Here is a 26,721-nt window from a genome sequence, read left to right as displayed (position 1 = left end):
ACAAATGCTAGAAACGTAGGTTAGCCTTTTTTAATCTTTCTTCTAAGATAAGTCGTAAGGTTAGTATTGCCTCACGTGTTCCAACATTTCTACGGAATCCAAACTGATCTTCCCCGAGGTCGACTTTTATCAGTTTTTCCATTCGTCTGTAAAGAATTCGCGTTAGTAATTTGCAGATGTGACTTATTAAACTGATAGTTCGGTAATTTTCACATCTGTCAACACCTGCTTTCTTTGGGATTGGAATTATTATATTCTTCTTGAAGTCTGAGGGTATTTCGCCTGTTTCATACATCTTGCTCACCAGATGGTAGAGTTTTGTCAGAACTGGCTCTCCCAAGGCCGTCAGTAGTTCTAACGGAATGTTTTCTACTCCCGGGGCCTTGTTTCGACTCAGATCTTTCAGTGCTCTGTCACTCTCTTCACGCAGTATCGTATCTCCCATTTCATCTTCATCTACATCCTCTTCCATTTCCATAATATTGTCCTCAAGTACATCGCCCTTGTGTAGACCCTCTATATACTCCTTCCACCTTTCTGCTTTCCCTTCTTTGCTTAGAACTGAGTTTCCATCAAAGCTCTTGATATTCATGCAAGTGGTTCTCCTTTCTCCAAAGGTCTCTTCAATTTTCGTGTAGGCAGTATCTATCTTACCCCTGGTGAGACAAGCCTCTACATCCTTACATTTGTCCTCTAGCCATACCTGCTTAGCGATTTTGCACTTCCTGTCGATATCATTTTTGAGACGTTTGTATTCCTTTTTGTCTGCTTCATTTACTGCATTTCTATATTTTCTCCTTTCATCAATTGAATTCAATATTTCTTCTGTTACCCAAGGGTTTCTACCAGCCCTCGTCTTTTTACCTATTTGATCCTCTGCTGCCTTCACTATTTCATCCCGCAAAGCTACCCATTCTTCTTCTACTGTATTTCTTTCCCCCATTCCTGTCAATTGTTCCCTTATGCTCTCCCTGAAACTCTGTACAACCTCTGGCTCTTTTAATTTATCCAGGTCCCATCTCCTTAAATTCCCACGTTTTTGCAGTTTCTTCAGTTTTAATCCACTTCGAGGTAATAACCAAGCAAAAAACATACTACTCGTAATAGAAATAGTAACTAGTCTTTAAATAAACTATAAATGCTGATGTAATGTTGTTCAGTTTGCTGTCCACAGTGACCAATAGCAACATCTCCACTTGCATCCTTAACACCCTGTACATAGAATTAGATAACAATATACTCTCTGAACTATCTGAATATATCTCTGTAATGCGGAATTAAACGCTAGATGTTACTAGGGGCGAACCTTCCACGACAAGAACGTGGGGAGTATTTTGTTGCTGGTAGAGAAGCTGTAACAGCAAAATGGGTCGGTCAGGAGAGATCGGTGACTTCGGACGCGTGGTCACAGGATGTCAAGTGAATAACAAAACCAGCAAGAGCATTTCAACTCTTCCAAATTCGCCCAAATCGACCGACTGTTGATGTGATAGTGAAGCGGAAACGTGAAGGAACAACCACAGCTAAACCGAGCCCAGGCAGACCACCTTACATATACGACGGCTCCTTGATGTTTGTTTCAATGCGCAAGAGCCAATATCGTCCGAACTCGCAAGGGGCTTAATGGACGATGCATGCTGCTTTGCAGCGCGCGATAAGCTGGAGCTACGAGTCGGTCAGGGATCGTGTCCAAACGCCGAGGCGATTTAAGGCAACCGCTCAAAATTGCTATCCATCCCTCCCCTTCCTTTCCCGATTTTCTTTCATACAGACCTCATATGCTGTCAGTGCCTGCCGTCCACCGCAGAGGTTATGCTGAAGATAACGCTAAATTTGGAAGAATATGAACACAGTTCATAGCATTGTGTACTTTACACAGTGGAGGATGACCGTTTCCCTTATCCTGACAGTGCATCCTGTCGTAAAGCAGCATCTCTGAGGCAATGGTTTGTTGACAGCAATATGGTTTGCCTAGAGCGTAGACCTGAACCCAGTCGAAAATTCTTTGGGATGAGTTAGAATAGTGGTTTTCGAACTATTTACGTCCACTGCTCCCTTGACCTAAACTTGAATACCAACAACTCCGTCGTACACGACATCCGACTCGGAAGTGAGCGACAAACTTTCGAAAAGAATAATTGAGTAGTTAATTCGTTATCAGCTGTCGACATAACGCATTGTAATAAACCTTCATTTATTACATCGTATTCTTGCAGTGAAATCAGTGGGAAGAATAAGCATGGTTCTTTATCATCAGTTCGTGAAATTTTGGCACAAGACTGGAAATTGCGACTCGCGTCTCTCTCTCTCTCTCTCTCTCTCTCTCTCTCTCTCTCCCTCCCTCCCTCTCTCTCTCTCTCTCTCCCTCCCTCCCTCCCTCCCTCCCTCCCTCCCTCCCTCCCTCCCTCCCTCTCCCTTCTTCCTTTCTTCCCCCTCTCCCTTCCATCTTTCTTTCGTCTTCCACCTCTCTCCCTACCTCCCTTCTTTTCTTCCTCCCCATCTCTCCCTACCTACCTACCTACCTACCTACCTACCATCCTTCTTTCTCCCCCCTCTCCTGTCCAGTCATTCTGGACATACACCACGTTAGTAAAAGGGTATTAAAACCCGGAGGGCATTGTTAGCTCCTTGCTGATACTCCTACGTCATAGACCTCCAAAACTCAAGCAGTGATGAGGAAACGAAGTTAAATTTCAATGTAGAGTCTAAAGAAATCTCTATAAATTGCTCGTGTTCTTCAGTGATCAGCGTTGAAGGTAGTTCTGTACTTAGATTATTGATCGACCTGGCGTTTATCAACTACTTCTGAAAAGTTTCAGAAGGTAATCATTGAGTTCAGTTAAATGATACACGAATACTGACATAAGTTGTTCGCAGCTGGAAGTGCTAAGCCGAAAGTCAATGTCCTTTAAAGCCGTGTGAAGAAAAGGAAAATCGCAGTGTCTTTATCAAACCACCGTGACGCCACTACGGTATGGCCGCGACATCCCTGGGAACAGCGCCGCACAGTTTGAAAAAACCATCAGTTGAAACGTCGTCTTCGCTCCACACCAAAGCGTCCAACATAATTACCTTCTATAGTTTAGACTCCGTGAGGCAGAATGAGCTGCCATTCCTCCACAAACATTCAGCCACCTCACTGAAAACGTCCCCAGCAAATTTCAAGTTGTCAAGAGGAGGATTGGTGGAAACATCCCATGTTCATGTTCACTAATAAGAGCCCAGATACTTTGGGCCAGATGGTGTATTTTTGTTAAAGTTGATAATATGCGTTCGAATATGGTTTCTTTTGTATAACAACGTCAAAACAGCTTATAGAAGGAACTTCGTTGTATGTCAAACAGTTTCGCAGAAGACAATTATAACACACACAGTTGTTTCTGCCAAGTTGAAATTCCAATGAGGGTTCTTAGATAATAACTGAGTCGCTGACAATGAAGCTGTGACTTGAATTGTGCATTCGAATAATAAAAACTGTAGTGAAAAGACATTATACATATTTCCCATTTAGTTCACTGTTTCGGTCTTGCCAACAATAGGCATTACCATGAAATAGAAATGTAATGTTGTTGTGATCTCTCAGCGCATAATAAACGTTGTCTTCCCAGTAATTACGCTATTGAATTAGTGTCTACAATATAATTTGTAACAATGTTATTTTTCATCATCGCGTACGAAATACTAATTTCTGATTTGTATTTCCTGTGTGTCTCAACCGTCATCAAATAATTCGAATGTCAGTTTGTACTGCATTAGATACCGTTGAGACTGCTATCTGTGTTAAATCCCAAAGGTTCTGTCAAATGTCATCTTCATTACACTACGTTGTGAACGCTACCAAGAGAGTGCACCCTGCTAACAAAGAAATTAGAGCACGAGAAAGTAGAGGACGACAGTGACACTATGGGTTTATTGCAGTGTCTTCAGTTACTTTAGAGTCATATAGCTAATCTAATACAGATAATAGTAATTCCAGTTTGTGACAGTCTTGATAGCAATTCACAATGATTGCTTACTTCTTACTTTCCTTTTTCCAGATAATGCTTAAATTTAAGACTATACGTTCAAACCAGACATCCGTAAAATATCTATCAGTAAAGGTAGTTACAAACATTGACCACATGGCAAAGCTCCGGTATTTTGAGAATTTACTTTGAGAATGTACGCTTGATGAGACATACTCACTAACGTACGGCGAAGTCTACAACTACACAAATACGCCCAAGCCACTGTAGAGTGCATGGCGGAGGATACATGTTACCAATAGTATCAATATTCTTTCCAATTATATTCGTATATTGGTCGAGGGGGAAAAATACTTTCTATATACCTCTGCTGTATGCGACCTACTCAGTCACTGATCTTTTACTCATGGTTTCTGCGCGAGATATAAATTTGTTGCAACATAATGATAGCAATCATACTTGTATGCAGGTTCTCTAAATTTAGCCAACAGGGTTTAGTGAGAACTGCGTAATCTTTCTTCCAAGGATACTCCTTCAAATTCCTTGAACATTTCCTTATTATGTTATTTTAGTGAAGATTATGATTCAGGGCCTGAGTGTTGTGCGTTTCGAGTTCTCGTACTACCTATTACATCCTTCGCGTCAAAAATTTTTACCTAGTTCGGTTCGTGACAAAATTTTGCAGAATATTTAGGAAGCGGTTTTCCTTTCAGTCTTCAAAGGAGATCGCCATTCTTCTTCCTGCGCGCACTTACGATGAAAAGAACATCTCCAGCAGCAGTGAGGCAAACGAAAAGTAATGGTGTGTGTGTGTGTGTGTGTGTGTGTGTGAGAGAGAGAGAGAGAGAGAGAGAGAGAGAGAGAGAGAGAGAGAGAGAGAAGGGAGGGGGGGGGGGCGGGGGAGGGCCTTCGGAAGATTCTAGACCCTACCTGAAGCTGATTAAGCGCCACCCAGGCGCTAACTAGTTGGATACTCGCGACATCAATTATAACCGAACAACACAGCAGCGCGGCCATGAGGCGGCCGTTTGCGCGGTAAGTGTTTCACGGCGGGTCATTCAGAGGTGGAAGACCTCAGAAGTGCGGAAATGCACTGGATGCGTGGGAAGTTTCCGATAAGAAATGTTACTGATCTCCGCACGCAAATGTTCCATATGTGCATTTGAGCCACATGGCACGTAATATAAATGACATGTGGAAATGTGGATAGCAATATTGATGATGTACTGGGGAGAATCAAGCAAAGTAGCTTAATCAATGTAATGGATACTCCCGTACGAAGAGACAAGGTCGTCCCCCCTGCGGGTCCGGGGTAAGAATAGGCCCGAAGTATTCCTGCCTGTCGTAAGAGGCGACTAAAAGGAGTTTCAACCGTTTCGGCCTTCCATGTGATGGTCCCCCTTGGGGTTTGACCTCCATTTTTCAAAATTCTACAGAAGTACGAGCCTTTTGTGGAAGGACGCCTTACGTGGTGTCTCACTGGTCCTCAATGCACTAAGACCTTGGCACTCAGCATTGTAACGGCGTTGTAACCACACCCGCTCTTCCTCAAATTGGGCCTAAACGCCTAATGGGTTGCACAATTTCCGCCCATGGTGCGTCCCCATCTGCACCTACGATCATGATGGACTTTCCATGGCACCCGAAATCCAGCACGGTAGCCAGCCCGTTTTGGTGGGGTCGTCATGTACCCTCTAGGTTGTAGCCCCCTGACAACACAGGGATCGTACTGCCGATACCTGAGCTGCACCCTCCCCACGTCGGCCAAGGAGTAGATGCCCGTCTCCTTGGGGCATCAGGACTCCCGGCAACGGTCATCATGCCAGGTGGCCCTTGCTGCGGCTGGGTGGCGCCCGTGGGGAGAGCCCCTGGTCGGAGTGGGTGGTATCGGGGCGGACGTTTCGCAGATGAAACATCAACATGTATCAGGTCGCTCTGTGGCCGAGTCTTTTAAAAAGAAAGGTACTGTCTCTGGTTCTGGTTCTCCTGCCCCTTCCCCCTTGGCCACTCCCTGGGAGCAAGGAGAGGCCCGCCGGCTTGGAACGAAGTACTTCCCCCGCTATTTAGTCTGTTCTCGGACCGATGGGGGGACGTTCGCCACCTCCAAGCCCATGTTCTTCGTCCAGCACATCGAGGACATCTTCGGGGAAATCGAGGCTCTCAGTAAAATGCGTTCGGGGTCCGTTCTTATAAAGACCACTTCCGCCACTCAGTTGGCGGCGCTCCAGGCGTGCGACCGACTAGGGGACATCCCAGTATCCATTGTCCCGCATCTGGCACTGAATAGGACGCAGGGGGTTATTTTTCATCGGGACCTCCTGCTGCAATCTGATGAGGAGCTCAGGGCCAACCTGGAGCACCGAGGCGTGCATTTCGTCCGGCGAGTCCAGCGCGGCCCCAAAGACCGTCGCATCGACACTGGGGCCTTTATCCTCGCCTTCGAGGGGGACGTTCTCCCGGAGAAGGTAAAGGTGATGTGCTACCGGTGCGACGTGCGACCTTACGTCCCGCCTCCTATGCGCTGCTTTCGGCGTTTGCGCTTTGGGCACATGTCGTCACAGTGTGAGGCTGAGCCCCTTTGTGGCGATTGTGGACGTCCTCTTCGTGAGGAACATACATGCACCCCACCACCTCGGTGCGTCAATTGTCCTGGCATCCACTCGCCTAGATCTTTAGACTGCCCCACGTATCAGATGGAGAAGAAGATCCAAGAATTAAAAACTTCGGATCGCCTCTCTTATTCTGAGGCCAGGAAAAAGTATGACCGCCTCCATCCCGTGACGTTGACAACTTCGTTTGCCTCAGTCGTGTCCACTCCTTCCACAGTATCCTCACCCCTATCCCGTCCCCCCTCCACCTCCTCACCCCATCTGGGGTCTGTGCCTCCACCTCCCAAATCCCTCCCAAATCCCTCCCAAATCCTCCTCCCTCGCGGCCCCTGCCCCCTCTGCCCCAGGGGCCACCCTTCCTCCTCCTCCCCCTCCGCCGCCTGAGAAGCGATCCTCTTCTCAGGCGTCCATCGGGGAAGCGTTCCGGACCCCGGCTTCCGAGATCCGGCGTTCCAAAACGGACCCCGCGCGTGAGGACCACCTTCGGGTCCAGCCCACCATCCCTGTGCCTCCTCGGACTTCCAAGAAGGCCTCCAAGAATAAGTCTTTATCCCCCTCTCCACCCCGGCGCGTTTCGTCTGACGCTCCATCCGTGAGTCGCTGCTCCCGGCCGTCCTCAGTTTCGCCGGGACGCTCTGCTGCCAGGCGCTCAGCTGGCCTCTCGTCGGCAAATGATGCTGCCCCTCCTACGCAACCCGGGAAAGCGGCCGCAGCTGGCGACGACTCGATGGAACAGGATCCGCCTCCCGCTGGTTGTAGCGTTGTTCCCTCGAAACCTGGCCCTCCGCGGCCGTCGAGGTGACCAGCTTTTCACCCGTTTCGTTCCCCCTTTTTTCTGACTAGCGATGCCTTTGTTTCATTGGAACATAAGAGGTATTCGATCTAATCGGGAGGAATTACAACTGCTCCTCCGCCTGCACTGTCCGCTCGTCCTTGGTCTCCAGGAAACCAAGTTGCGCCCAACTGACCGTATTGTTTTTACCCACTATACCTCGGAGCAGTCTGACCTCACCCCTGTGGACGGTATTCCAGCTCATGGTGGGGTCATGTTGCTCGTTCGGGACGATGTCTATTGCCATCCCATCCCATTGACCACCCCACTCCAAGCAATAGCTGTCCGTATTACTCTTTCTGCCTTTACTTTTTCCGTTTGTACCGTCTACACTCAATCGTCATCCGCAGTTAGCCGGTCTGACATGATGCACCCGATTGTTCAGCTTCCTCCGCCGTTTTTATTGTTTGGCGACTTCAATGCCCATCGTCCCCTTTGGGGCTCTCCTGCATCCTGTCAGAGGCTCCCTCTTGGCGGATGCCTTCAACCATCTCAATCTTGTCTGCCTCAATACTGGCGCCCCGACTTTCCTCTCTGACTCTACTCATACCTACTCCCACTTGGACCTCTCGATCTGTTCTACCACTCTTGCCCGTCGGTTCGAGTGGTATGTTCTTTCTGACACCTATTCGAGCGACCACTTCCCCTGTGTCGTTCGTCTCCTGCCCCACACCCCATCCCCACGTCCTTCGAGCTGGAACATACCGAAAGCTGACTGGGGACTTTACTCCTCCCTGGCGACCTTTCCGGACCACGATTTTCTCAGTTGTGACAGTCAGGTCGAATACCTCACGGCTGTTATCATCGATGCTGCCGAACGTTCCATTCCTCGTACTACCTCTTCTTCACGTCGCGTTTCCGTCCCCTGGTGGAATGAGGCTTGTAGAGACGCTATCCGTGCTCGACGACGTGCTTTACGCACCTTTCGCCGCCATCCTACGTTGGCGAATTGTATTGGATACAAACGACTCCGAGCGCAATGCCGTAGAGTCATCAAAGACAGCAAAAACGCTTGTTGGGCCTCTTCCACCAGCTCCTTTAACAGTTTTACTCCCTCTTCTGTCGTCTGGGGTGGCCTGCGCCGGCTGTCGGGCATTAAGGCCCACTCCTCGGTACCTGGCCTGACTTCAGATAATGAGGTCCTTGTTGATCCTGTGGATGTCTCCAACGCCTTCGGCCGCTTTTTCGCGGAGGTTTCAAGCTCCGCCAATTACCACGCTGCCTTCCTTCCCAGGAAAGAGGCAGAAGAGGCTCGGCGATCTTCCTTCCACTCGCTGAATCTGGAAACTTATAATGCCCCCTTTACTATGCGGAACTCGAACGTGCACTTGCACTGTCCCGGTCCTCTGCTCCGGGGCCAGATGCCATTCACGTTCAGATGCTGGCCCACCTTTCTCCGGCAGGCAAAAGCTTCCTTCTTCGTACCTACAATCGCGTCTGGACCGAAGGTCAAGTCCCCATGCGTTGGCGTGACGCCGTCGTTGTTCCTATACCCAAACCTGGGAAGGATAGACACCTTCCTTCTAGTTACCGCCCCATTTCTCTTAAAAGCTGTGTCTGTAAGGTGATGGAGCGCATGGTTAACGCTCGGTTAGTTTGGATTCTTGAATCTCGACGGCTACTTACCAATGTTCAATGCGGCTTTCGTCGCCGCCGCTCCGCTGTTGACCACCTTGTGACCTTGTCGACATTCATCATGAACAACTTTTTGCGAAAGCGCCAAACGGTAGCCGTGTTCTTCGATTTGGAGAAGGCTTATGATACCTGTTGGAGAGGAGGTATCCTCCGCACTCTGCACCGGTGGGGTCTACGCGGTCGCCTGCCCCTTTTTATTGGTTCCTTTTTAACAGATCGAAAGTTTAGGGTACGTGTGGGCTCCGTATTGTCCGACGTCTTCCTCCAGGAGAACGGATTGCCTCAGGGCTCCGTCTTGAGCGTAGCCCTTTTTGCCATAGCGATCAGTCCAATTCTGGATTGCATGCCACCTAATGTCTCAGGCTCTCTTTTTGTCGATGACTTCGCGATCTACTGCAGTGCCCAGAGAACATGCCTCCTGGAGCACTGCCTTCAGCGTTGTCTAGACAGCCTATACTCATGGAGTGTGGCAAATGGCTTCCGGTTCTCTAAAGAGAAGACGGTTTGCATCAACTTTTGGCGATATAAAGCGTTCCTTCCGCCATCCTTACATCTCGGTCCCGTTGTTCTCCCATTCGTGGAAACAACTAAGTTTCTAGGGCTCACACTGGACAGGAAACTTTGTTGGTCTCCGCACGTCTCTTATTTGGCTGCCCGTTGTACACGTTCCCTTAATGTCCTCAGAGTTCTTAGTGGTTCATCTTGGGGAGCGGATCGCACTGTCCTGCTTCGCTTGTATCGGTCCATAGTCCGATCAAAGCTGGATTATGGGAGCCTCGTCTACTCGTCTGCTCGGCCATCCCTCCCCCTCCGTCTCAACTCCATCCACCATTGGGGGTTACGTCTTGCGACCGGAGCATTCTACACTAGTCCCGTCGAGAGTCTTTATGCTGAAGCTGCCGAATTACCATTGACCTACCGGCGCGACGTACTGCTTTGTCGGTATGCCTGCCGGCTGTTGTCAATGCCCGACCACCCCTCTTATCAGTCCTCCTTCGCCGATTCTCTCGACCGTCAGTATGGGTTGTATGTGTCTGTCCTGCTGCCCCCTGGTGTCCGCTTTCGTCGCCTGCTTCGACAGTTGGATTTTGCCCTCCCTACGACCTTCAGAGAGGGTGAGAGCCCGACACCACCGTGGCTTCAGGCTCCGGTTCATATTTATATCGACCTCAGCTCGCTCCCGAAGGAGGGTACTCCGGCTGCAGTGTATTGCTCACGGTTTGTCGAACTTCGTGCGCGACTTGCCAGTCACACCTTTATTTACACTGATGGCTCCAAAACTGACGATGGTGTCGGCTGTGCCTTTGTCGTCGGGGCCGGCACCTTTAAATACCGGCTCCTCGACCAGTGTTCCAGCTGTACGGCCGAGCTTTTTGCTCTCCATCAGGCCGTTCAGTATGCCCGCCGCCACCGCCATTCATCGTATGTACTCTGCTCTGATTCACTCAGTGCTCTTCAGAGCCTTGGAGCTCCATATTCGGTCCATCCCCTGGTGCAACGGATCCAGCAGTCCCTCCATTCTTCTGCTGCTGATGGCTCTCCTGTCAGCTTTCTGTGGGTTCCCGGCCATGTAGGAGTGCCTGGGAATGAGGCTGCTGATGCTGCAGCCAAGGCTGCAGTCCTCCTGCCTCGGCCAGCCTCCCATTGTGTCCCGTCATCTGACATTAGTGGGGTTGTTTGTAGGACGCTTGTGTCTTTGTGGTGGGATACTTGGTCATCACTTCAAGGAAACAAGTTCCGGGCAGTAAAACCGTTCCCAACTGCTTGGACAACCTCCTCCCGACCATCTCGGCGAGAAGAGGTCCTTCTGACCAGGTTGCGGATTGGGCATTGCCGGTTTAGCCACCGCTACCTGCTCTCCGGTGACCCAGCCCCGCAGTGCGACTGTGGTCATGCATAAACAGTGCGCCATGTTTTATCGTCGTGTCCCCGTTTTAGTCAATCTCGTGTTGTCCTGTCTCTGCCATCTACTTTACAGGATATTTTAGCTGATGACGCTCGAGCAGCTGCTCGTGTTCTTCGTTTCATTACTTTTACTGGCTTGTCCAAAGACGTCTAACTCCTTCACTTATTTTATCTGCATCTTTGTAAGAACTTTCTGGTGCCCCCCCCCCGCCTTGAGTTTTACTAGATTCTCTGTGCTCTAACAATTGTGACTGGGCGCTAATGACCTCAGTAGTTGAGCGCCCTTAAACCCCCCCCCCAAAAAAAAGGCATGGTCGTAACGTAATGACTAACAACACATCGTAGACCCGCATTCTTACCGGCTTTTCGTCGTCCTGTTCTTACTTTCGTTTCTTTCTAAAGTTATTTTTCTTCACATTTCCTTCTTTCTTTACCTTCCTGTCTCGTTTCCTCTCCCACCCCCTCCCCCAACCTCTTGCCTCATTCTTCCTCTCGCCGAGGCCGTCGGCCAGTATTCTCTCTGCTATGCCCTGTCACCTTTCTTCAAATCCTCTATGCCTCATTGTCACTTCCCCTCCCTGTCTCTTATCCTCCCTCCCTCCCATAACGCTTTTTCACCTTCCGACGTGACCAGTATAAACGTCCGGGGAAATGACCCAGTGGGTACTAAGATTTTTTCCTGTGATTTATCGCTTGTTTCACCTCTGACACTGGTTTTGTGTGTGTTAATTGGACGGACCAGTTAGTCCTCGTGTAGCAATGTACCCACTGAAGCACTTTGCTGTTTAACACAGCCTTCGGGTTAAGGATAGCTTTACTTAAAAAAAGAAATCTCGCTGTCTTGCTTCGTATAGTTTTGAATGACACAGCAGTTGAATCCTGCAGTGGTTTCCGGAGAACAAAATATCCGAACCAGTAAAAATTAGATTTCAACTGCGAGATTACCACCGAGAAAGCCTCGCAACATGGCGTAAGACAGTTTGTATCCTTGTTAAATTTATTGGAAGAACCATATTTAATTTCCGCAGTCCCGTCGCCCTCAATTGCGTATGATATTACGGCTTGCTGATAATTATTACTTTCAGACCTTCTAATCACAACTGAATCAAGCGCAATTTTTGTGCCATACGCCTTTATTGCAACGTTAAGTCCCGTCTTCCTTCCTTCCTGGAAGGTTTCGTGCATAGGGATCCTTTGTTCCTTAATTTTGGTGGTTTCTTAGTTAAAGCGCCAAGAACAGCAGATAAATTTTGATGCAGAGCATTGAATTATGCAATACGGCGAGAAATTTCGGGGAGTTCCGCGTATCATCCCTCCCACAAGACTACTGTGATTGTCAGTATACGTCGGAAAATGATCTAATACTTGGTAGTGTGATTGTACCATCCGTCACACGTACAGCTTTGGGGCTAAGATGAGATTCGTTGACGGGAATTGAGTAGTGACGAAAGATGAACCAGACTGCTCGTATTACGAGGGTCATTCAATAATTAGAGAGACAAATTGGTCTGGAGAAGAAAGCGTTTATTTTTACAAAGCAATACTTTTTTACTTTTCAACATAATCCCCTTAAACAGTTACGCACTTGTTCCAACGGGCTACAAGATTTTTTATTCCGACTGCAAAGATCTCTTTATCTTGATGTTTGGACCAATTTCCCACAAAGTTTTTCACGTCCTCGGTCTACTGGGACCTCTTCCCACGAAATGCCTCCTTCAGTGCACCAAACAAATTGAAATCACTAGGTGCTAAATCAGGTCCAGTCCATTTTGTCGATGGTTTCTCGGGTTAGTTGAGCAATATGAGGACGTGCGTTGTCTTGCTGGAGAATCACACCTCTCCTCTGAGACCCACAACGTCTCTCATGGCTGGCTTCACCTTGTTTAAAAGCAAATTCGAGTAGTAATGGCTGTTCATCGTACGCTGCTCTTCGACAAAAACACGAAAAACTGGACTTTCAGCATCCCATAACACTGTTAACGTACCTTTTCCTGCTGGTGCTTGGGTTTTGAATTTTTTTCTTGACGGGTGAGTTGGTGTGCTTCCACTCATGCTTTGTCTTTTTCATTGTGGCTCTTAATAGTGAACCCAGGTTTCATAACAAGTTAAAATTTTGTTGAGGAAGTGCTCACCTTCTCTTTCATAACTCCTTTGAGACGCATCTTGCACCTGTTCCACGTTACTTACAGCTTGTTACAGACATTATGGACTGTACCAGTACTACCTTGAACCTTATCAACTATCATTTCCACACTGACACGGCGGTCTGCACGAATAATATAATCAGTTTGACTTTCAAGTGAGGGAGTTGAAACTGCAACTGGTCGTCCAGGAGGACGGTGTTCGTCAGTCACTGAGTCGCGACCATTTTTGAACTGCTCTACCCACTTGTAAAAATTTGCACGATTCATGCAACCTTGCCCCATAAACTTCAGTCATTCTACAGTCTATAGTCACTGGTTTGTCGCCTTCAGCAAGTAAAAAACGAACAACAGAACGTTGTTCAACAAATGTGGACGTTTCAAGCGGACTCGCCATCTTCAGATGTATTTTTGAGGTTATAAACAAAACATTGTTGACACATCAGCTGATCTGGGCTCATCCCAGTGACGCCAACTTAAAGCCATGAAAGAAGCAAACTTGCGCTACTAACAGTTTCTTCCCACAGACCAATTAATTATTTTTATATAATTTAATTATTGAATGACCCTGTACTAAAGATTTGTTTGCTGTAGAATAGTAGTTGAACTCCGAGGGCTTTGTTTTAGTTAACTACTCGATTAACTGAGTGGTAGAGGACGAGCAGTTTACTAGTCGTGTTCGTGCGCTGCCCCGGAAGGGAAAAACTGCTGACGTCCAGAAGAGTGTCGTAAGTAACGGCGTGCCAAAAGGTTGTGAGCACTAGGAGCAGCCTTGTGGTCCTGTATGGACAGAAAGGGACCCTACACACATTGCGCCACCACTCGTTCAAAGTATTGAGTAAGCGCATAAATTTACAGCATCACTCTCGTTTATTTCGGATGAGACGTCGCACATTTGCCAGTGGAGCACAAGAACAAGTATGTGGTACAACAGACGCCAATGAATTGATCAGAGTTCGTGTAATTTGTCACAGCGGAAGGGCACTTTTCACGGTTCAAACAGTCATGCACCAGTGCTCTATAACAAACAGTTAATTAGTAATGCAAGCCATACAGATTTTTAATTGAAGCCGTGCAAAGGAAAGATTGCGAAGAATTAGTTGTATGTCTACTTTACATTTCAAAGGTATAACATGTTTTTCGACTAGAGAACGTAAACAAATGTAAAGGTCCAATCTGTGCAGATCTGTTTCTTTAAAGAGCATCAAAACCTAGTCTTTTGTGTTGTTCATTACATCTACATCTTTTTTCCGATAAAAGTTTTAGTAGTGAATAACAACTTGCGTATGGGATGACGGTGTTATTGACAAAATGCTTCCTTCTGAGTCTCTTGCTATAACGGCAGCCTTTTTTAAACAGTGCTTCGCTGTGCCCGCTGAGCTTTACGGTTCAAATCGCCGCGTCGCTGCTGACAAATTTATTTGCAGAGTTTAGCACGACGGCGTTGTGCAAACGCAGCCTTTCCTTCCCTTCGTGTGCGTTTATTGGACTGCTTTCTGCATGTAAACGAGACGGCAAAGGCGGAGCGCGCTAGCGTGGCCTCACGCCGCCGCCCACCGTGGCGCCACTTTCGGTGTTGCAGGTGGGAGGCGGGCGCGGCATGGCGTGCCGCCCACGCGTGCGGGTTCTGCACGACTAGCGCGGCGCTGCTCGCCGCTAGGCGCCCGTCTGTCTTGCATGGGAACCCCTGTCACAAGCTTTCAGTAACGGATTGTCAGTTGTGTGACTACGTCGTCAGGTTGTACTACAACAAGGCTACACATTCACCTTGGTTATCAGAGGCCTCCATGAAATTTCATGTTCTTTGTAGAGTGGCGAAGACAGAATAATGATCTACTACAGAGCTTTGTATTATCCCCCCAACACTTTTCAGTATGTATTCCGGCGCCCCGCCGCTACCGATCTACAGGGTGAACTTCATGTATTGTGATGACCGTGCTGCGACTATCTAGGCCAGTGCGACAGAGGCTCACGAACGCCCCAGCAAGGCTCGAACAGCACCGACTGGAATCACTTGGGATCTTAACTCATTAAAACGCATGCTTCTGTCAAGAGGACTCCAGGTGACGTGGGGAGGAACGCCGCTCCTACCTCAGTTACCTGGGCGTTACCCTGGACAGGACTCTGAATCTAAGCAGCACTGCTTAAACGCTAAAATGACTCACCTGCAAAAAATATCCTCCGCAACATTATAGTCTGTAGTTTGGGTTCATCATAAGTGACAAAACAAACAGCACTAGCAGCTTGCTATTCCGCCGTCGAATATGCCTCTCCCGTCTGGTAAAAATACGGCCACAATAAGAAAATTGATGCCACAATGAACGAAACGTGCAGACTCGCCTCCCACAACCTGGTCGAAATCGCACCACAGACAGTTCTGCAAAGTGAGAAGGAAGTGTTCCGCTTCTGAACATTTCTGCACGACATTCCACTGACTACACGAAGACTAAACTAACAAAAGCTTTCTCAGAAAAACGATGGCCTACAGATATCAAGCTCTTCCGAAAGGGAAGACGTGGCCAACTTTAAAACATAGTCGCCGTAGGGAATGTCAGCTTGTGGCCACCGCGAAATCTGGGAGGTATTCAGATTCTGTACCATACTGTGTCAGGAAGAAGAAGATCCAAAGCGAAGTTTCTAAAATAGCAGGAGCCTGTACTGTCTAACGTGTGCCGTGGTGGTAAGGTCCAGACATTCCAGCTCAGGTTGGTTTGATAGCCCCATCCATGGCAGTCTCGAAGACCTCTTGTCTGCAACTGGTACTGCAATTAACGTTTTCCGCTACCCTGCCCAAGTATCCTGTTTTGTACATACGTCCTGTGTTATACTAAAATGTGCTGGTGTACTCTATACCCATAACTTCTGCAATTTTTCTTTTAACCTGTAATATGATGCTTCGGACACGAATAAAAAGTATGGAGCAACTTTTTTGGACATTCTTGGAAGTGACCTTAATAACACTCTAAGGACTAGATATTTCTTTCTCTTTTGAAGTTGTATAATCAAACATTAAAGTGTATTTAGATGCCATACATTGAAGAGCAAGAACGCGGTTGCAAACTAGCAAATTTGTTACTGAAAGTGATAAGGGCCGTTGAGACTGCGCATCATATTAGCATGTTCATCACTATGATTTTCTATTTGATCTCGTAGTACAATCCAACAATAGTTGTTACGCGTACGGAGAGGTCTCATCGGCAGACGATAGCAAAAAGGCCATTTTTAAACGCAGTTTGTGTCGTATAGGATAAACGTAGCTGGTTCCATGACATACCTTATTTCATAACAGCAGGCATAGTCTTTGTTCAGAACTAACATAGCCGTTCTACAGTGAATTAAAACATTCTCAACATGGCAGGAATGTCTTCAGGCACGGAAGATAGTCTGTGCGGAAATGGTCGCTGAGTGCAGGACAGCTAGTTCACAGTGGTGCATGGAGGGAAACTAGTAGCTTGCTGAGCTGACACCTAATAAAAGTTCATTAAGGCATGTTGTTCAAATAAGTATTCAAACACATTTGTCCAGTTGCGTTAGCTAAGGAACATACTGATAATATGTCATTAGAGATGGATGCATCATTATTGGAACAATTCCTTAGGGAAACGACTCTTTAAGTTTCAGACACAATGGCTCCGACTCAGCATATACGTGAAGAAGGAAAGCAGCAGAAAAAAATAATTTGTGATCAAGCTTATTCCACAAATCTTAGGGCGTACTTCAGAAGGTTTGGAGGAAAAGTAGTTAATACACAAAGTTGCATTCAATAAAACGAGCATTTTTTTCCTATGAGTTGCAACTAAGTTCCCCAAGAAGTTCTCGGAACAGCTTCAAAACGTCGCGATCTCGGTGGAAGACGTATTTAGGCCTGCCATTTCAGCAACAAACGTCACACCATCCGTTGATTATCTTCTGAGGGTACCAGATTTACCTGAAAAGATAACGCCCCCATGTGGTGGTAAACAAAACGGAGGAAAATGTAAGTCAAAGAAGAAGAACAAAGAACGAGAACTACAGTTGTGGAAAGAATAAGAGAACTTGGATTTAGTGTTTCTCTCTGCGATTTATGGTTCCATGAAAGTTATGTCACCTGGTGCTACTGTATATTTGTGCATATGTTAGCAACGATGACACCAATGGTGATACTGAGTGCCAAGTCTGTTAAGTGAACTGTAACAATGCAGAGGAAAGTTAAGTCCATAGTGCCACTGAATTTGATGTGCTATGAGGAAATTAGTGTGCCCACAGCGTTCACCTCATTTTAGAACTTCCACAGTGTGGGATTTCTTTCGTATTCGTCTTGGATTAGTAGAACAATATATTGATTTCTTACATGCAATACATAAAATTTGTAGTTCAGGTATGTGTTTTGTTTCTCCATCTTTAATCGCTAATACTATGCAGTTACGTGTACCGTATATATGCAACTACTCACATCAGCATATAAGAGATGTGAACTTGAAGCTTCCTCTCGTCTACCGATAAGTGCTGTTCAGTCATCCCTAATAATACTGTACAATACAGTTTAACTTTTTGTCAACCCTCTGGATAAAATTATGATTTTTCACTTGTCATTGTTATGGGAAATAAAAAATAAAAATTTCCGCACAGTTTTCCAAAAGTAGAGGTTCTTTCACTTACGAAAAATATATAATTCGGAAACCTTGGAAGGTTCTGCAGTGTCTCGAAGGACTGACAATACTCTGCCAACATGCTGCGGTTCCACCATCCCACTAACCACTTTTTCATTACTAGTGTCATGGTGAAAACGTTCCTCGGGCTTATCACTTGTATCTCCGAAGTTCTGAGGGGGGAAAATTCAAGACAGCAATGAAGGAAATGTAACTTTGGTGATGCTTGTCGCTTCATACGTTAGAAATATCTTAGAGTGTTATCCACGAAAACTCTATAGTCACTAGATATTTTGAATTCCAAGAATGTGTGTGCGCACACACACACACACACACACACACACACACACACACTCTTAAATGCGTTCCTTGTATCTTTTTCGGTCTCACTTAACGGGTTGGTGAAATCTGTGTCTTGCATAAGATGTCATCTTTGGGGGCCAATAAATAGTCTATCTCTAACTTTTGCAACGCAGATATTGGGAACTTTGTCTTCAGGTGAGCAAAAGCTTCCCTTTCTCTGTCGAACGCTTTTACAGGTATCGTCAGTAAGCTCATCGTAGTTGGTACGGCTAATACCACACACTCATTTTACCCGGAGTGACGACGTTTCGCATAGGCCCCTGTTTACATGCGTAATGTTCTTCCTCGTTGTGGCTGTCCCACTCGCACGGAAAGCAGCACTACTTCGTGTAACCTGGTTGCATACTAGTTAGTAACCTTATTACTTTCAGATCGAAACACAGTTTCCAGTTATACATATAGTGCGAGTAAATGATCAAATCTTGCATATTTTCGTAAGTCTGTCTTGTTAATAAGAGTATCCGACGGCATCTGAGGGATATTTATTACCAGGAACACTGCCTTTGAACTTGATGACGCAACTAATGCTAATTGTGTGTGTGTGTGGGGGGGGGGGTTACGATTGTTGGCGGATAGTACAGCTCAATAGTCCTCGCCTAGTGCTTGCAACTCTTCAGATACCAATAATTAGGTCGTTAAGTTCCACTGCGTTATACGATGGGGTGATGTTGATTGTGGTGGCGAATACTCCGGATTCTGACCAGCACGTGCTGTGCTAGGTTGCTATTGCTGTCTCGGTCCCAATGCTGTCGGGTAACATCTCTAAACGTTGTTCATCAATGGTTCAATCACTTGGTGGCTTAGGATATTGAGAAGCGTCATGAGGGGGCGCATGGCTGAGGTCAAGTTTGGATATTAAATGTTTTGATGTTTCAGAATACCCGTTCACTTTGGTGAAGCAAAAGTAGCAGTCAGCTGCATCATCCTTCCGTTCGTGCGATACCATTGGTACCGTAAATGGCATTGATGGTCGAAAATCCTGCGGCCACTTTCGCACGTAACACATCGCCACGTCAAAGATGAGGAAAGGGCTTGTCTTGGACGCCCAACTCTGCAGCCAAAATACAACTAGTATGCCTTTTTAACTACATGAGTAGTAGCCTTTTATGCAGAAACACATTTTCACGTTATAAACATGTTTCGGCACCCGTCTGCCATCCTCAGTCGGTATCGTTTATTGAAAATGGTAAAAAGTGAACATATTTTAGGTTGTGACTAATCTAACGAAATGAGGCCTAAAGAAAGCTTTTGTTCGTTTTTCTTACCGTGATTTTCCGTATATTGTTTCATAGGACCATATGTGTGGTGTCCTGTACTGATAGCTTGTCATCTGCAAACCAAACGATATGTAAATTTCATCGGCAAGTTAACACATCCCTTGATTTTTTAAAAAAACTTGATTTTGGTGTGGCAAAATGTGTGTGTGTGTGTGTGTGTGTGTGTGTGTGTGTGTGTGTGTGTATATATTCGTTATTACTCACGTTTTGTTGTGACTGATACTTCTTTTTGCGCTCTGAGGACGCTGCACACACATTAATATACTTTGCCTACCCTGTATTCTATTTGAAGCCCCTGTTTCTTCAGTATGTTGCCTATTATGTGGACAGTTTTGTTATTGTGGGTGAGTATGTGCCATTTCGTTCTGTGTGTTGTTGCACTGTTGTCTTGCATGTAGTCATTGTTTGTATATTGTGTTGAATTCTGTTGTGTAAGTTTTTGTGTGTATTTTGCGAGTTCATCTGGTAAAGCAGGGAAGTGTGGGAGACTGATTTGGAGGGAGACAAGTACATGCTGTAGTAAGCAGGTGCAAAGGGATGTAATTAGTCTTAGTTCAAAACTGTTCAAATGTGTGTGAAATCTTATGGGACTTAACTGCTAAGGTCATCAGTCCCTAAGCTTACACACTACTTAACCTAAATTATCCTAAGGACAAAAAAAAAAACACACACACACACACACACACACACACACACACACACACACCTATGCCCGAGGGAGGACTCGAAACTCCACTGGGACCAGCCGAATTAATCTTAGTTATCATAGGTGAAAAGGCTTGGGCAGGATAGGCTAGCGTACAGGGCTACATCAATCCAATCTTCAGACTAAAGACATCGTAACAGTAATACGCAAGGTGACTCACTTATCGTTTATTTTACCCCTGTCGATGTTGATGCGAAAAACTCAAAATTGTTGCGTGCTTCGGAACCGACCTTAAGCTGAAGGCCCCCTCCATAAATGTCTGGGTAGACAGTTCAAAAGCCGGGCGAAGGCAAGTGCATACCACCTACAATAAGGTCGTGCCTAGTTGCCTAGTAAAGTGTTAATGATGGTAAAGGCAGCCTTCGGGTTCAGGGCAGCTGTATTTTTATTTTTTTTACTTACGACCACCACACCGGGGATAAGGCTGATCCTGACATAACAGCCGAGTGGGCCGGTGTTGCGAATCCCACGCGGCCGGCCGCGTCTAAGGTGAGTCACGTACCGGTTCTCCGGGTGACGTCGGCGGGCCGCGCTGGAAGGATCAGCGGCCTTGCAGGTCCTGGCCGCCTGTCTGCACGGGGCCTCCGGAACGGGCGGGCTCTCGCGGATCCTTCGCCATGGGCAGGTAGGTAGGGCGGCGCGCCAAGCGTCAGCGCCATCGCGTGCGTCAGCGGCCCTCGGCTGGCGCCGCTGGCCGCTCGGGCCACTCAGTAGTTCCCCGACGGCCGCCCGGCGCCCAGCAGCCCGCGCTCCGCAGCCATGAGGTACTCGGCCTGGGAGCAGGAGCGCCAGAGGCAGCACCGCCGCCTGTAAGTCACAGCTGTGGGAGCGGCCCGCGGCTATTTCGGGATCTCCAGCTGGCTCGCTACCGCCTACGCTCCGCAGTTCGGCAACAGTGATTCCGCGTTAAAAGTTTGTTGTGTTACTGTTACCGATCACGCGTGGTCACCGTGCACTATCTTTTTGACCGAGCGAGAAGTAGCAGATGTAGAAACGCTGACGTGGTAGATCTCGCGGCTATCTCAGCTGCACAGTCGCTGGAATGGGATGACTTTCTCGCACCACGAAGATAGCAGAGGACCAGTAGCGCAACACTGATTTGTGTTAGTTTCTAGCCCCCTTGTCTCCTCGAGTTATATATACGAAAATAGCCTACAGCGTTAACTCTGGTAAAAATTACCATCTAAGTTTCCTTATAAAATATGTAAATGCGTGTCGGACGCACTTAAGCTCTGTCACCTTATTGCGGATTATGAAATTGCGTAGTTAAGTGTACGGCAGTACGTTTTATGCGATTCGCAAGATTCCAAATACGACCGCAATTTAGATGAAGTGGAGAAAAAAACGCTGAAATCTTCATTTCATTCAGTTTGTGATGCGTATAATACTGGCTTCTCAGATTTCTCACTTTAGAGTGTAGAATACCTTTTCCGATGATGTGTGCTTGTTTAGTGTACTGCATCGAAGAGAACGCTAGAACAGCACCTGCAAAGTTTTTGCCAACTCTAAAAATCGATACTAATTCATCTGTTCATGCCGGGTGTAGTGTGAGACTCGAGCGTAAGTACTTGATTCCTCTCTAACATTGACTTAATGGATTTTCGACATGAAATTCATAGAAGTAAGCTATTTCGTGGTGCATTAATGATAGAGGTCCAAAAAGCCACATTAGAGATTTCGTTAAAACTGACTACTTTCAACATTTACGATACCTAATGTTTTCGGTGAAACGAGCACACAAGGAGAGAATTAAATTTTGTATCAATGTAATTTCTTCCCATCTTTCACTGTGGTGAGCCAGTATTCAGGCGTGATTCTTTCCTTTGAGTACAGATTACTGCCGCGAGGGTTGGATGTTCGAATCATTAGCTTTGTTCTTCTCAACTATTAGATCGTATCGATCCTTAATCTTTGAGCGTTCGGTAGGTAAAAATTATTTGGAAGGTGGTGAAAGTTGCAAGCTTCTGCCAAGCGCAGGGATTTATCAGTGTCTAATATACTGCATATTTTCCTGTACGGATGCTGAGGCATAATTACACTTCTTTTTAGAGAAGCCACTGTTTGCAATTTTTTGGCAAAACTACTTATGCGATTACATAAAAAATTGGGTTGAATTTTATTTCCGCTCTTGATATTTTAATGCACGAAATAACTTAAGATCTCTTTTTAGGATTTGTAAACTTCAATAGAGTTAATAGTAGTAGTTATTGTAGTTCTATTTTTGTGGGGGACTTCTTGATTGCAAGTGGAAAAGACAATTTCTTCCAGCTTTGTTCTAAGAGTCCCTGCTTTTGGAGTAAGAAAAATGAGTCTGTTGTAGACGATCATTTGTTTGAATTTCTCGTGTCATCAAAATACACATGTTCTCAAGCCTATCAGAAGTCTGTGTTCGTTGTTTCTATAACTGAATTTAGCGGAGCATCAAGTTCCGGTAACGTATGTAACACGGTTCGCTACAGTCTTAAGTCTGCTGCTGATAGCATTTCACAATTAGCTTCTGCCCCTGAAGCGTGATCACTCGTTTTCTTCTTTGCCAAATAAGTATGATAGACATTAAGGGTAAACTCTAGAAACACATTTCCTTTTTTCTAGGACGCGGCAATTTACGGAGATTATAAATCCAGTTTATACCTGCTGATGTTCACCTGGGGGAGGAGGGACATGCAGGAGTCGGTAGAGGCGCACGCAGCTGTGTAAACTGGCTTCCGTGGCCTGACAGTTTGCATACACGGAGTTCGCACGCAGTCAGTCAGATCTTCTAGAAGCGCACACATTCCTCGAGTCCTCCGGCGTCGCGAGGAGAGGCCGTTTGACGTAGGGGCTAATTCTGAACCCGCCCACCTGCCCGCGCCGTCTGCGGCCGGCCGCCTCTGCTCGCAGACACCGCCGCGCGGCGACCTGTTTTCTGGTCTCTGCAAACTCCCCAAAATCGATTCCTCTGCTTATTCCAAAACAGTTTCCAGTAGGGCGGGTGGCGCTGGCGAGAAAAAGACGTAAAAGATGCTTCATTGTCTGGGTCGGTAAAAATGAAGTACAAAAGAACATTTTTTAAACTAGAGAGCAAGAATTGCTACAATTAGCGACACTGTAGTTGCGATTTTTCCTTTCCTTTATTTCTGTATTGCGAATTGCAAGACACGAAAATTATAGCCACGGTAAAGCGGTTTTGAGGCTGATGTGTGTTCAAGTAGACGAATGTTGCCAACAGACGTTAGCTTTGGGAGCCCTCCTGCCCATAGTAGGGTACACCGTTAATTAAACGTTAATATACGGAGAACAACAGTCACGTTACTCGATACGAGTGTGAATAACAACTGCAGAGTAAGTACAGCGTTACCGAGGCGTGCAGAGCATTCCCAATTCGTCCAGAGCCACAGTAGTCACCCCCGATGTAGACGGGTATCAGTGGTATTATTATTGGACTGAAGTGACACCAGTAGTTTTATTAGACTTCCTTTGTCCAGCTGCTTCGTTTCGGAAGGACAGTTCAGGGAAGTGAAAATGGTAAAAGTACGCACCTGTTGCGCTCGAGTTCAGGAAGCGGAAGGATGTACAGATGCTTGTTTGATTGTTGGTGTGGAAAGCGAGATGTGCGCTCTGCGTGTCAAGCGCGGTCCGTGACGGGAGCAGATTAGCAGCAGCTGTGACGCTACTCGCGGCCTCGGAAGTGTTTATCGCGTCCGCTTGAGTTCCGTGCTGGCGGCCGAGGATACGCCGGCCGTGTTGCAAGCCGAGTGCGGGGTGGGGAGGTGGAGTCCAAAGTGATGGTGGGTGGCCTAAAGGGCACGCGACGGTGGACTGGCCCAACTGACGAGCAAATCTATCTCCCAACCCGTGGTTGCCGTGGGTTGCAAAGATCGCGTTCACTGCAATACGGACAGTGGCCCACTTGGCTCCAGCAGGGGTGGATCTCAACTTTCCGGTCAACTATTTTCATAAATATTTATCTGGAATTTTCGTCATCCGACAGTGTTGTGCCCTGAGGCAGAACTGTTTCATTGTGAGAGAGACAGAAAAAAGTCTATTACAGCAATAGTGCCCAAAAGTAAAGCAAATCGCGAAATGGACAGATTTCCTGAACAGGAACCTAGTTAACACATCTGGCATACAACAGTATCAAAAAGAAGTGACTGAAGTATTTCAGACAACGAAAATACACTAAATAAACCTGAAAACCTCTAAAACTACAAAATAGATAATATCGGATTTTGTTGCCTTCAACGATCACACGTTGTCAGCTAGTCTGTGACATTGTTCGAAAGTTCTGTTTCCGTCGGATCCTAGGTTTCAATTCGGGAACCACGTTCATCAATCCATATTTTCAAATCCGTCCACTAGAGCCGTTAGACGCATATCGTTTTATCGTCCACAGAGAAGACATTTGCACCAACCATTTCCTGGCTGCGTCTATACGCCGTTCCTGTACCGTATCGTCTTCGCAGTGCCCACCCCCCACTTTTTTTAATTCATAAAGTGTCGTTGAGTTTTACTCGCAACATGCTTCTTAGAGAGAGATTGACGTGTAAAGCTGACAATATGGAACGTGACATTCATTTTGAAAAGTCAGATCTACTGTAAGACATAAATTTTTAAGATACGCAATACCTGGCTAGACTACAATATTTTCAAAAGGTTGGAATGAAGTGCACTCCCCCCTCCTCCACTTCGTATTGCGAGCATTAACGCTAATAGAAACAGACAGGTCGGCACCATCAGTTACGAACAACACACGGAGCAGAAGTGCGGTAAATCTCATAAAACCTGTATATACAAAGCGTTCTTATGTTATCGGCAAAGGTATGCATACATTTGTTGTGTATCCCCTGTATCAGACGCCATAGATAAAGAGCTGTATGCCCGAATACCAGTCTGGGAAATAAACTCAGGGCTACTGGAAATGGTTCCATTGCTATCAAAGTTCAGTATTTTCCAAAATTTACAAGTACAGATACTATTGATGCGTGAACAAAGCCGTAAACTCAATTAGTTTGCTTTGTGCCCTCCAGCTGGAGTTAAGAGTGCAGTCCCTTGCAGTGCAGTTTCCATTCAGAAGGTATTATCGAAAAGATCCGTCATGTGAACAGAGCATTGTTAGTTGGCATCGACAGTTTAGGAACACTTGTTGCTTCTGTAAACAGAAAAGTACCGGTCGATCAAGTCCGCCAGATGTAACCGTAGTGTGTTTCGATAGCAGTCCAAACAAAAGTTAACGGTCCGCCCAAGCTGCGAACTATGAGTACCGTTGCAAACAGAGTGGAAGAGTTTGTGAAGGAGTTTCGAACCGTACAGCTGATGTAATAATTAAAACCGTAAGATTATGGCTGATGCCGTCAGTTTTGTAGCACAATGCAGGAAGCATTTCATAATGAACATTTCGCCTCCAAGCTGAGAGTCCGCGACGAAGCAGTGTTACATTAATCGTGAAAGATCAATTGCCACTATGTGAGAGTGTGGGACACAGAACATTGTCAAGAAGTTGTGGCGCATGAGAGACATCAGCCGAATGTTAATGCCTTTCGTGCATCCACAGACGAAGCTGTGTGTGCCATTTTTCTTCTGTGTGGAGACGGACGTGCGCCTCTTACATTGACATGTTGCAGTTGTTTCCACAACTGGGTGCTGAGTCCGAGAATTTATCTTCCAGCAAGACGGGGCAGCCCTTGGAGCGTCGATGTTCGTCGCTGCCTTAACGACGAATTTCCGCGTCGGTGGATCGGACGTGCTGGTGAAGATGATTTGGCTCTGTCCCGTTGCCCCCCAAGGTCGCCTGACATATCGACTTGGCACATTCTGTTTTGGGGGTACACTAAAGGTAGTGTTTACGTACCCCACTGCCAAAAACATTGGAACAGCTCAGAGAACAAATCAGTGCTGCTCTGACCATAGACAGGATGTTGCTACGTAAGGTATAGAACGAGCTTAACTACCGCTTGAACGTGTCACGTGTGACCAGAGCGTCACTCGATCAAGATTTTGTAGAGCGCAAATTGCAAAGTTGGCGAGTTTGCGGCTCTATTCATGCTTCAATCGTATTTGTACATGTAAATCTTTGAAAAATACAGCTTGTACTTCTGCACTTTCGTATATACAGGGTGTACATAAAGTGCGGAAACACTTTCGATTATTCATTGCACAAGAACCAAACATTGTACAGATACCATACATATGTCATTTTGAAGAGAAACCCTGAAAGTATTTTTCATGTATATCGCTACAGCGTAGTTTGGTAATTTGCCGATAGTCGGCGCTAGTCGCAACCACGGCGAGTTCAGGTGCTGAGCGAGCTTCTTGTGTGTTAAAATTCGACAAAAACAAGTGTGCTACACTCCGTGTTACTCTTTTCTGCGGAGACACATTAAAAATCTGGTGTATGTGCCTCCTCTACCACGTGATGTTGCAGAGCTCCAGGAGAGAATACGGGAAGCAACTGCCACAGTCGACGATGCCATGCTGGGTATGACAAGAATTCGATTAACGTATTGACGTTTGCCGCCTCACTCATGGTTCACATATCAAATGTTTATTAAAAAAAACGCTTTCACAGTTTCTCTTCAAAATACAATATGTATGACATCTGTACAATGTTTAGTTCTTGTGCAATAAATAATTGAAAGTGTTTCCGGACTTTATGTAGACCCTGTACATACAAACTACAGAGCA

General features: G+C 46.3%; 1 protein-coding gene across 6 annotated transcripts in view; it reads left to right on the top strand.

Annotated features, from left to right (window-relative positions):
• The window catches only part of LOC124605119 (dnaJ homolog subfamily B member 6-like), a 339,599-nt gene that overhangs the window by 278,584 nt on the left and 34,294 nt on the right, over positions 1 to 26,721 (top strand). For 2 of the 6 annotated variants that reach the window (XM_047136590.1, XM_047136585.1), the window contains exon 1: positions 20,724 to 20,870. The exons of 2 other annotated variants lie outside the window; for them this stretch is intronic. In XM_047136590.1, coding sequence (XP_046992546.1) covers positions 20,821 to 20,870 — 50 coding nt within the window. In that variant the 5' untranslated portion in view covers positions 20,724 to 20,820. Of the gene's footprint in view, positions 1 to 20,625; positions 20,687 to 20,723; positions 20,871 to 21,145; positions 21,165 to 26,721 lie in introns of those variants that run through there. 2 more of the 6 variants (XM_047136586.1, XM_047136589.1) reach the window with 2 other exon arrangements.

Source organism: Schistocerca americana, chromosome 3 (assembly GCF_021461395.2).
Source record: "Schistocerca americana isolate TAMUIC-IGC-003095 chromosome 3, iqSchAmer2.1, whole genome shotgun sequence".
Classification (NCBI taxonomy): domain Eukaryota; kingdom Metazoa; phylum Arthropoda; class Insecta; order Orthoptera; family Acrididae; genus Schistocerca; species Schistocerca americana.
The sequence above is the reverse complement of the archived record's forward strand: the minus strand, read 5'-3'. Positions and strand labels throughout refer to the sequence as shown.